This window comes from Diplotaxodon limnothrissa, linkage group LG7 (assembly GCF_057381915.1).
Source record: "Diplotaxodon limnothrissa isolate DT_005_m linkage group LG7, D_limnothrissa_male_GT1.1, whole genome shotgun sequence".
Classification (NCBI taxonomy): Eukaryota; Metazoa; Chordata; class Actinopteri; order Cichliformes; family Cichlidae; genus Diplotaxodon; species Diplotaxodon limnothrissa.
Window position 1 is genome coordinate 30,574,807 of NC_140602.1, and position 12,178 is coordinate 30,586,984.

General features: G+C 41.5%; 2 protein-coding genes across 2 annotated transcripts in view; one reads left to right on the forward strand and one right to left on the reverse strand.

The window, feature by feature from the left end:
• LOC146628517 (uncharacterized) overlaps nt 1-12,178 on the forward strand; it is a 171,512-nt gene that overhangs the window by 99,376 nt on the left and 59,958 nt on the right. The window lies entirely within an intron of this gene.
• Nucleotides 3,755-11,346, reverse strand: ppp1r3b (protein phosphatase 1, regulatory subunit 3B). The gene is made up of 2 exons (XM_085359588.1): nt 11,196-11,346; nt 3,755-4,759 (listed from the first exon to the last, which is right to left on the reverse strand). Exon 2 carries the CDS (start codon nt 4,726-4,728, stop codon nt 3,886-3,888), a length of 843 nt encoding a protein of 280 aa, XP_085215714.1. The 5' UTR covers nt 4,729-4,759; nt 11,196-11,346; the 3' UTR covers nt 3,755-3,885.

The window sequence follows — 12,178 nt, forward strand, 5'->3', positions numbered from 1 at the left end:
ATGTGTGAATGACTGAAGTGCAAACATGCATGAAACAACAACAGTTATTCTGAACCAGTAACATAACACCTGTTTGCTCCACAGTTTTGAGTACCAGGTGAAACGAATGAATCTTATCCTGTGGTGTAAACCTTACACTTATGCTTTACACTATAGCCTCTTGAGTTTTAGTTTTAAGCAATGGAAACGACTGCAGGTGGTTTTAGTGAAGGACTAGAAGATGATTGTGGGAAAGATGGATGACCCCTTATTAAGAGCTTTATTGTTCCCCTCAGAGGACTCTCATGATAAAGTTTGCATGTTTGTGGCAGATGCAAAGAGCAGCTGCTGGCTATGATCCTGGGTCAGTGTGGTTACGTAAGTGAACCTGCAGAACAAACACAGCAGGGCCAGTTGAAGGACGCTGCAGGGCCACGATAACGAGAGGATGGTACAAGCAGACGGGTTAAAGGTTGTCCACAAGCCAATCACATGACATCCAAAAATCAGCTGATTACAGAAACTACAGGGTGGGCCATTTATATGGATACACCGTAAAAACATGGGAATGGTTGGTGATATTAAAGTCCTGTTTGTGGCACATTAGTATATGTGAGGGGGCAAACTCCTCAAGATGGGTGGTGACCATGGTGGCCATTTAGAAGTCGGCCATCTTGGATACAACTTTTGTTTTTTCAATAGGAAGAGGGCCATGTGACACATCAAACTTATTGGTAATGTCACAAGAAAAACAATGGTGTGCTTGGTTTCAACGTAACTTTATTCTTTCATGAGTTATTTACAAGTGTCTGACCACTTATAAAATGTGTTCAATGTGCTGCTGGATTGTCAATGCAACCCTCTTCTCCTACTCTTCACACACTGATAGCAACACCGCAGGAGAAATGCCAGCACAGGCATCCAGTATCCGTAGTTTCAGGTGCTGCACATCTCGTATCTTCACACCATAGACAATTGCCTTCAGATGACCCCAAAAATAAAAGTCTAAGGGGGTCAGATCGGGAGACCTTGGGGGCCATTCAACTGTCCAACGACGACCAATCCACTTTCCAGGAAACTGTTCATCTAGGAATGCTCGGACCTGGCACCCATAATGTGGTGGTGCACCATCTTGCTGGAAAAACTCAGGGAACGTGCCAGCTTCAGTGCATAAAGAGGGAAACACATCATCATGTAGCAATTTCAAATATCCAGTGGCCTTGATGTTTCCATTGATGAAGAATGGACCCACTATCGTTGTACCCCATATACCACACCAAACCATCACTTTTGTTGTTCCAACAGTCTTGGAGGGATCCATCCAATGTGGGTTAGTGTCAGACCAATAGCAGTGGTTTTGTTTGTTAACTTCACCATTCACATAAAAGTTTGCCTCATCACTGAACAAAATCTTCTGTGTGAACTGAGGGTCCTGTTCCCATTTTTGTTTTGCCCATTCTGCAAATTCTGTGCGCCGATCTGGGTCATCCTCGTTGAGATGCTGCAGTAGCTGGAGTTTGTAAGGGTGCCATTTGTGAATAGCTAATATCCGCTGAAGGGATGTTCGACTAATGCCACTCTCCAGTGACATGCGGCAAGTGCTACACTGTGGGCTCTTGCTGAATGAAGCTAGAACAGCCACTGATGTTTCTTCGTTAGTGACAGTTTTCTTTCGTCCACATTTTGGCAAATCCAACACTGAAACTTAGCAAGCAGTTTGCTAACTGTAGCATGGGAGACGGGTGGTCTCGTAGGGTGTCTTGCATTCAAATCTGCTGCAATGACCCGGTTACCGCGTTCACCAGATATCAACACAATTTTGATCCGCTCCTCACGTGTTAACCTCTTCGACATGTCAATGGCTGTGAACAAAGAGAAACCTGTACATAACTCATGAAAGAATAAAGTTACGTTGAAACCAAGCACACCATTGTTTTTCTTGTGACATTATCAATAAGTTTGATGTGTCACATGGCCCTCTTCCTATTGAAAAAACAAAAATTGTATCCAAGATGGCCGACTTCTAAATAGCCACCATCCATCTTGAGGAGTTTGCCCCCTCACATATACTAATGTGCCACAAACAGGACTTTAATATCACCAGCCACTCCCATTTTATTACGGTGTATCCATATAAATAGCCCACTCTGTATTTTCTTTTCCTTGTCTGTATCCACCCTACACCCGAGTGCTTTATTAAAACTTATTTTGTGGTAAAGTTATCAAAATAATTGCCAGGAGGTCTTTCAAGACGTGCTAGGAGAATACTGGCCTGCACAGATGTTATAACCTTTCATCAAGAATGTGTGAATGGCTGTTTACACCTGTGAGAGCTTAACCTGAAAGCTCGCAAAACAGAAGTGTCTCTTTCAGAGGTTTCATTGTGTACATCATGAAAATGATGCAAATGTGACATCTATGCAGAGAAGCTTCCATGTCCCATGTTTAAAAAATGTTGAAGAAAGGGTGATATCTACAACCTGCAGGACACCGGTCCTTGAGGCCTGGGGTTCCCTGCCCGCGACGTTGAACATCCTGTTAGGTCATGATGCTGAACACTACTATATAGATATCTCAGGCTGACAAGCATTTTGTTTGTTTTTTTAAATATAAAATCCAGGTGAGACTTTGTTCACTTTTCACTGATTCTTTGTTCAGATCGGAGTGAATGTCTTTAGCTGCAGGTCATCAGCTCTTTGGAAAGGTGTGTGTGTGCAAACATAAACCAGACTCCAGCTAAAAACCATCCACATTTTATTGTTCTGTCACTCAGGGGTAAGACAGCAGGCTGTTGCCACAGAAAACATTTCACCGTCACATTACACCAACTTTAAACATTCAACTTTATTCACCGGCTTTCCTTAAAACCCTCGTTAACACACACACTCTTCACTTCAGACACACGATTCCCTCCAACACTGAGCGGCGCGTACAAAATACTTTTAAAAACAGGAAATCGATGCACACACTTACACACATCTAAATGAACATGTAGCTTAAACAGAGTTTGAGAACTAATCCATGAACATCACTCATCACAGCACAGGTGGTAAAAATCACATTTTCCAGGTCACTTTTCTTAAAAAAATAAATTATGTTTTCCTTACCAGCTGCTCTGAGCAGACGCTAAATTAATCAGTGACCGATGTCAGAAGCATTTTCCTACAAACTAATGTGCAAATCTTTGCATTACTGTGAAAGAAAGCAGAAACATTAAAGCTGCAGCCATCCACCCCACAGTCAGACCACCCACCGACTGTCAGCTTCTAAAAGCAGCTCATTTCTGTCACCCAGACAAAAATCTGTCATTAAGACTTAATTCAGTGAGAAATAAAACCGATGATTATCTGCAGGCAGGTCATCCTTTCACAAATCATTCTTTTAAATCATCCAACTTGCCAGAAGGAGCAGCTGAGACCCCGCCCACCTGACCTCAAACATGCTCCCTCACATCACTTGAGATTTACGCCCCCCCAGGAAATCTGAGTCATCCTAAAGTTAAGCAGCTGCTAGTTTTCATCTTTAAACTTGTTTCAGTTGCTTCAGTTTTGTTTCCTTTTCCTATTTTTTTTTTTTTTGATTAGTGAAGCAGATAACTTCATGATGAAGATTGTAAGAAAACTGAAGACAACCCAAACACAAATTTTCTCTGGCAATTTCTGAACAGCTTCTATTTTTGAAGCATTTCTAAAGTTCATGTTTTAAAGCCAAGAATCACTTCAACCACAAAGCCCCCTCCCCCAAAAGATCCACTCTTGGAAGACTTCCTCCCCCCTCCCCCTCCTGTAGCACTGATGTGAATCTAATGTGATTCAGCATTGGCATTAACGGATGCATGTTTGTAAAAGTGACTCTGCATGTATGTGCAGCATGGCAGTGCGTGCTTTAAAAACAGAGCAAGCATGCTCAGTAGTACGGGCCGATGTTCTCATATCCGGCATAGCCCGGCCAATCAGGGAAGATCCCGTGTGAACACGTGGGGCTGCCATATCGGTCGAAGTGAACCCCATAGTCACAGGAGGGCCTACTCCAGGCCTGCTGATGGCCCCTCCTCATCGAGGACCACGTGATGCTATAGTTGTTGCCTTGGTTGCTGTCCCAGTGCTCGCAGCCATCCACCTGGTAGCAGACGGCAAACTCGATGCGCTCATGCGGCTTCAGCTCGCCAGACACAGACACTTCGAAGGAGAAGGTGTCGTGGTGCAGGCTGGGATAGGAGTCCTTCATGTACACACAGTCCACATCCGTGTGGCTTTTCCACGAGTCAAAGGTCACACGCACCTTCACTGACTTCTCGAAAGACACGTTCCTGACTTTGACGGTTCCCGCGAACGCCTTCTCTTTCAACAGGCAGTGCTCGAGGCAGATGAGGTTCTCCTCCAAGCGCTGACGGAACAGCAGGTAGTCTAAAGCAGGCTGAGCGAAGCCTAACACCAGCCGGTCATCCTCAGCTTTGAGTGACAGAGCTGAGCTCAGCTGCTCCTGGATGTTCATGGGAATGTCGATGGGGTCACTGAATGGAGAGAACATCTTCACCCGGGTCAGAGCCAGGCCTTTGTGGTCGGCAAAGGTTACACGCTTTTTGGTTTTGGTCCCGTTTTTGCTAATGGATCTGTCATCCTGGAGCTCGGACTGATCGAGGAGGTGCGAGTGCTGGAACCTCAGAGCAGGTTTACAGGTTTTCCGAGGCTTCCTGTAGGAAAAGTCCTCTTTGGAGAGGTACAGGGGCAGGGTCATGTCGATCGGCATGGTGGGCTCTGGAGGAAGCACGCACAGAACACTGAAACACAGGAAAGAGCGCTTCTGTTAAAATACATCGTTAAAATAATCTTACTCCATTTTAATATTTATCATTACACTGAGAGCTGACTCAAACTGTCTGCTCTTTGTAACACCAGGACGTTAGTTACAGAGCAACAGGATCAGTCAATGCAGATAAACCTGGATTCTTCTATGGAAATATAAGTGGTTTAATTTCTGCTGCTCACTCCACATTACAAACTCTCACTTTATTACAGATGACAAATATCCAAATTAAGTCATATGGACAAACTGAAAAACAGTGCAAGTCCATCATTTACAGTAAATGATGTGATTAAGTCACAGTACAAAGTTCTCAGCACAACAAGAATGTCATCACAGTCTAGGGCTGCTCAATTATCGAATTTTAATCTCGATTACGATCTGGGCTTTCAACGATCATTAAAAATGACTGAGCTGATTATTAGCCCCTCCCTCGTACTTTACTCTCACGCTGCTCTCTGCATTTCGAACACGTGTCACAACAATTAAGAGCAGCGGTCCCCAACCTTTTTTGCGCCACGGACCGGTTTATGCCCGACAATATTTTCATTGACCGGCCTTTAAGGTGCCGCAGATAAATACGACAAAATAAAACTAGTACTGGTACCGAAAACATTATTACTAACACACATGAAAAGACCAAGGAAAACCGAGTAAACGATAAAAACGATAACAAAATAACGCTGAAAACCGATAAAAAACCCTGAAAACTATACATTTCACACCTGAGCCTCAACTCTCGCGGCCCGGTACCAAACGACTCACGGACCGGTACCGGTCCGAGCCCCGGGGGTTGGGGACCACTGATTAAGGGGACCCGAGGGAAGCTCGGAAAGCTAAGCAGAAGTTATTTGGAGAGGAGAGTGACTGCCGCTGGTTGAAAAGAGGTTAAAAAAAAAAACCAAAAAAAAAAAAACAAAAAACACTTGTGGTGTGGAAACATTATGGGCTCGCGGAGTCAGACATGGATCAAGTAGACAGTGTGTAAACTCTGCTACAGTGTCGTAGCTGCAACACAGAGCAACACTGCAAAGTTCACTAAACATAGATGTTTACATTTTTCATTTATGTTTTATATTGCAAACATTTGCACTGTTATCGGTATTTGCACACTATTTTATGACAATCTTTAAAGTCATTATTCAATACATTGTTATTGTTAAATAAATATCGTCAAATAATCGAGATCTCAATTTCAGTGAAAATAATTGTGATTATCATTTTTGCCATAATCGAGCAGCCCTATCACAGTCTGTATCATATTCAAAAAGTACATTTTAAAAGTTTAAGTTTAAACTTCATGATCTTTTTTTGTAACAAAAGTGAACATAAAGAAAATCAATGAGTACAAATCATTTATATGCAGACTGACCAATCACAACAATGTGATTGGTCACTTGCAATGTTGAACCTGGAACAACATTTTCATGATGGTCTGGGAACAACACCAACACGAGGATATCAGATCATCCGTGTGTCATGGTGAGACCACCACAGATTTCACCACATTTTACCTGTAATTGTATGGTAATGTATGTCATGCATCTTTGTGGAACAGGTGACCCACGTTGCTGTAAGTGGTTAGATTTCTGTATAAAAGCTCCAAAGCTCCTTTAGTGGTTTAAGTCCTGCAGCAACTGTGTCAGTGTGTTCTTTACCTGAGGCTCTGAATACAAGTCTTTAATGTGAGTTTACTATGTGTTATTTCATCACTGTATTGTTGTAGTGCATGTATTTTCCAACTTGACCACATTTTACTGCAAACTGATAATAGCCCTTTTTTAAAATTATAATTAAGATGCAGTAAAAAACACCAGTTCTAAGCTCCTAAATTTGACCCGACGATGCTGTAAAGATTCAAACTCAATGAAATTGTCAAAATTTCAGGCTAAACACGAAACAGGTGTAAACTACAGATAACAGCAACAATCCTCATATCGGTCATGAATTATGCCCATATTGGGAAGAGGGGAGCAGAGTCTCTCTTGAGTCTGATATCACATCCAGTAAATTTTCTGTCTGACAACATCTGAAGCAGAGCAAACAGTGACAACAGCCGTGAAGACTGTAAATATCCAGCATATCTTATCTGCACAAACAGTTAATCAGGTCAGTGAAGACAAAGGTGGAGCTCGTATGCCTGAGCCCCTGCAGTAAATCTGACCCTCGTTAATCCACATCAGGACAACACTGGGATTCTGATCCTTCTCACACAGACAGACACCTCAATCAGGAGCTGTGACCTAAACCATCTCATTGTTAAAGTCTTTAAAACACACAGGAAACAACCTTTGACCAAGTGACTGACTTAGAGTCTGGGGTCAGATACAGCCAGTCATCCAGGTGGTGACCTGTACACAGGTGTCTGTGCTGGCGACCTTCATTAATGGGAAAAGATTTAGAGTCTGAGCAGACTTCAGATGATGAGATATGGAATTGTAACCCATGTGAAATACAGGGCTGCAAAATCCCTTTTTGTAATCTAAGGCTATAGCCTGTTATTGTCACAAGGGGGCGCTGTGATGCAGTCTTGTGTTCTGACGACCTTGCGTCTAGTGCGCAGGAAGTATTACCTCTCTCTTCCTGTGAGATCTTCCCTCTGATGGCGGTCAAGTACGTGTCGGAGCGCATGGAAAAAGTATCTTGGTATGCAATACTGCAACCCGGTTAATGAGACCAGATTGTTTTACGTATAAATGCTAATAAGGTACTCTTTTATTAGGCCCCGAACTCTGACCACAAAGGGAATAACGTCTGTCAAGTTATTTGTGTCTGAAAATCCCGGTGAGTCACGTGCTTTCGTTAGCTACCTGTTAAGTTAGATAATGTATTTCACTAGCCGATTCAGCTCAGAAACCTTTGAACAAAAACCAATCGGGAGCTATGAGAATCTGGCGTGTTGTTTCACTTCTCCTGTTGTTCTTTACAGTGTGTTATAAGTGTTGAATGCTTTGAGCTAAACGATGCCGATGCTAGATGCGATGCTAGCTGCTAATAGCTGTTAGCCACCCCACCCCGCTGAAGCCATATTCCGATCGGGGAGGTATTCAAGTAGAAGCAATAGCTCTGTTTATATTAGAATGGTTATGTCTTAATAGATATGAGCATATTTCAAGTTTAATAGTATTTGCACTGAATTAAGTTACATTTGCTTGTAAGCCTTAAGGATGAATGTCGCTTTCATTGCTATGACTGTTTACATTACAGTTTAAGCTGCTGATGTTCTTTGTTGTGATGTAATTTTGATAAAATTGTTGATACTGGTACAAACAAGTTACTGTAACTCTTGTAACTTGGTAAAGCTAAAGGGAACGCCATTTGTGATTAATACATTTGGAAAAGAAGTTAATGAGCTCATGTTAAGAACACAAAATGGGAAAAGAAATTGATTGTTCTGCACTGTTTGTGTAGATTGGTTTTTTTGAACTACTAGAAGAATTCTGGAGAACCACTGACGGCGAGAACAGCCCAAATGAGATCCTGGATGATCGTGAAATGGTGTGGCCAGCCATGCGATCGGATTGTGGGATTTGCCTGAGAAACTGATTCAAGCAACCCTGGATTACAGATAAGCCCTATGCACTACTTTTCCTACCCGGATAATAGGGTTTGCACACTGACAATTCCCCTACAGTACACCTGTTTGGGTTTTCAACGACTTTAAAGGACAATTCAGACTGGACAATTCAAACTTCACAACAGGAACACTTTAATCTGTTTCATTCATTCCAAAGAGCTCTGATACTGTTCAGTATAAATCTTCCATTTAAATGTCTTTATTTTGTTTTGTTTTACATGTATTCACCTTTAAAATGCACTATTAGTGTGCAATTTGGGTTATTGTGTTGTATATGTGTATAAATGGTACTGAGGTAATAAAGGTCCCAGTTATTCACTTCCAAGCCAACTCCTTTTGTGAGTCTCCAAAACAAAACCTCCTCCTGAACCTAGAAAGATGTCTAGGGTCTCTATTTGAAGTGAGAGTGTACTGGTCCTGAGTAGAGGCGCTACACAAAACGTGGCGAGCCAGCCAGGAGCTTCGTCTTTTATTTGATTGGGCATCTTCACAAATGTGCAAAACTAATGCAGGATGCACTTCTCTTTTAGCCAATAAAATAAAATACGACATTCCATTTCACACACGATTCAAGTACTCCGACTGGTTTTAGCTTTTTTTAGACAATACGGAATTCGCACTGTTGCAGTGTTTACCACATGTAAAATTAGCATAAGTTTTCCTGCTAACTTATCATCTCTAGTAACTCACCGGAATTCCCAAGAAACAAATACACGCTCTGCCTGGTTTTGGTCGAGAGTAAAACACATAAAGGCCTCTGAAAAGTACATAACTTTAAGTTAGAGACTGTTGAAAATACTTTATAACACTTATTTTATACCAAAAGACTCACTGTGTAGCTTGTTATTTGCTCTCGGTGTCTTGCTCCGTTTTGCCTAGCTTAATGCAGCAACGTGCTTTTGTTGCATTCACTGAACTACGGAAAATCAAAGTGTGTTCAAGGGGTGTCGGAAATAATAATACCAGGTAAAAACAAGAAAATACTAGTAACCATGTCTATAGGGGTTACAGAATCACAGCATGATATATTTTCAAAATACAGAAATGCAAAAGCAGCATTAGAATTTGTTTTCAAGTAGCACAGCGCATCAGCTTAAGGTAAAAGAAGAAAAAAAACAACAACTGAGCATCAGTGAAACAAACGTTATCCATCAGGAGGAAAACTTTAGCTTCCTCCAATCTGCTTACCTCTAAATCTGACTGCAGCACAGAAGCACTTTAATTACGAGTGTCCTTTAAACCTCCAAGCATGACAGTTAAACAGCAACATCAGTTAGCCATGAGAATAATCGGCTGATGTGAACGAATGTAACACTAGTGTTTGTCACCGACTGTTAGTAAACCATCACACTGTGAATGTGATGCATATTAACAGACTATTGAGGTGTTTCTAATATTCTGACACCCTAGTCTATGTACACAGAAGGACAACATAAGAAACAATGAGTGACAATATTTAATATCAACTAGGGCTGGGCAATATTATACCGTTTATGGTTTATGGTTTGGCAACGATAAGAAAATGAAATATTGCGATAGAATATGGGTAAAAGGCGCATGCGCAGTGCCTTTGTTTTCATATGCACATGGTGGAAAAAGCACGGCGGAGAATGACAAGGGCGAAAGCGGATCGTTGAATGAAACAGATAAACCAGAATTGGTTTGTAAAAATGCTGCAGCTTCAGTGGTGTGGAACTGGTTTAGCTTTCGTCTGTCAGATACACAACAAAGCACTATTTTGGTAGAGCATGCTAGCGGGCCATCGTTATTACCGTGTTTTTTGGAAAATACGGCACACTTAAAATCAATTCTTAGATTTTTCTGAAAATCGACAGTGTCCCTTATAATCCTGTGTGCCTTATGTTTGGATTCTGGTTGTGTTTACTGACCGCGAAATGAGTACGAATTTGCTAAGCTACAAACCCGCACCGCTTGATGGATTGTCGGAGCATTACGGCTATCATAGGCAGGAGCCTCGCGGAGTGATACGTACTGTGCTTCAACATAATATTACCGTATTGTGTGTGTGTAAAACCTCTTTTTAAGTTTTGTGGATATTATACATGGTTATGCTGAGGATAACTGTCAGCAAGGAATTTGCATTTGCACTGTTAAATTTTTATATAACTTCAATACACATAAAAAACAGCAGCTTGTTTAAATGAAAATACATTGATGGGCTTTTTTTTGCACTAATAAAGTTGTGGAGTTGTAAAGTATTTTGTCTAGTGTCGATTATATCGTCAGTTATATCGTTATCGCAAATTTTCAAATTTTTATCATGATAAATATTTTTGGTCATATCACCCTGCTCTAATATCAACTTCAATTATGAGTTTGTGATAAACATGGCTGAATTGCCAAAAATACTGGAAAATATTTTAAATTTCGAAAAATAAATCCTTAACAGTCTCTTCGTGTTGTATTTAACTCGTTGAGACTGGACAGGTGTACCTAGTAAAACGCCAACATAAAACCTACACTAACACAGTTGCGTTCACGGTGCCCCCTCTCATCAGGTGAAACGGACTTCAGTGAAAACACCGGAGCAGCAGGAGCTCCACACCACAGACACATTTACCTGCTAGCAAACTCTTCAGGTCAACACCAGCAGCACACCCACTCTGACGCTTCACCTTCAGGTGTAGCGTAAGTTTCGTCACACTTCCGTGTCTTGCACGATAAATGGTGCCACAGTCACACCCCCTCCAAGTCACCACGTTGTGGTCACCTTCCGCCATGTCCGTGGGTTTCATTCATTCATTCATTTACCAAAAGCGTGAAAACGTTTGTAAAACCACAGCTTTCTGCGGCCCACGCTACGTCACACACACACCTGAGCTGCTGCCGAGAACCATTTGCGGTTTGTCCGGTTCCGTTGTGCCGTCACCGCGCTGTGCCCTGGTCCTCGGTCTGGTCCTGGTTCCGGGTCTCTGTCCTAGATCTCTGAGGACTCCGCAGCAGCACTCTGCTCGGGCGCTAACTCTCAGCTCACACTAAAACCGGTGAGCCGCTTTTCTTCTTCTCGTGCCTTCAAACGGCCACGCCGCTTTCACGTGGACACGCGTCCGCAGCCAATCAGAGAGCGCGCTGACGGAGTGGTCGGCGGCCTGGCGCCCTGCTGTCAGAGCCGTCTCTCCGCGTGAAGATTGACAGAAAGCCGTAATCTGAGTTATTTATCGTGGTTCGTAGGGCCCAGTTTAGCGCCTCGTGCTGTTTTAGTAAATTAAATGTAGATTAAATCAAACATCATCCGCTTACTACCTGGAAGCATGAATATTAACCCTGTAAAGGTAAAACTTCACAAAAATACCTTTAAAAAACGCCTGGAATAAATAAATACATTGAAAATATATTAATTTGCATTTATGTTTTATAATTTATATCATATTTGCTACATCCGACATTGTTTTCCAATTTATTTATCTCTTTATGTGAAACTTATTTATTTTTATTATTTATTATTGTTATTATTATTATTATTATTATTATTATTATTATTATTATTATTACCTATTTTTCGGGAGGAAGTAAACTTATGACGTAGAACTCTAAAAAAACTCAAACTGGATCAAATATGATGCAGCTGTTTTACAGAGTTCAGGCTCATATTTTTGTGATTTTAACAGTTTTCTCTTAAGGCCTGTGAATTGGTTCTACTTAAAACTTTAGTTTAAACTCTTAAGTTTTCAATATGTGCATGTTTGTTTTTTCAGATTTTCTTTGGTGTAAAATTTAAAAATGAGCAATAAAATTTGTATATTTATGTGAGAAGAAGCTAAAGTGAGATGCAAAACCTGCTTACAAAAAAGAGGAGAG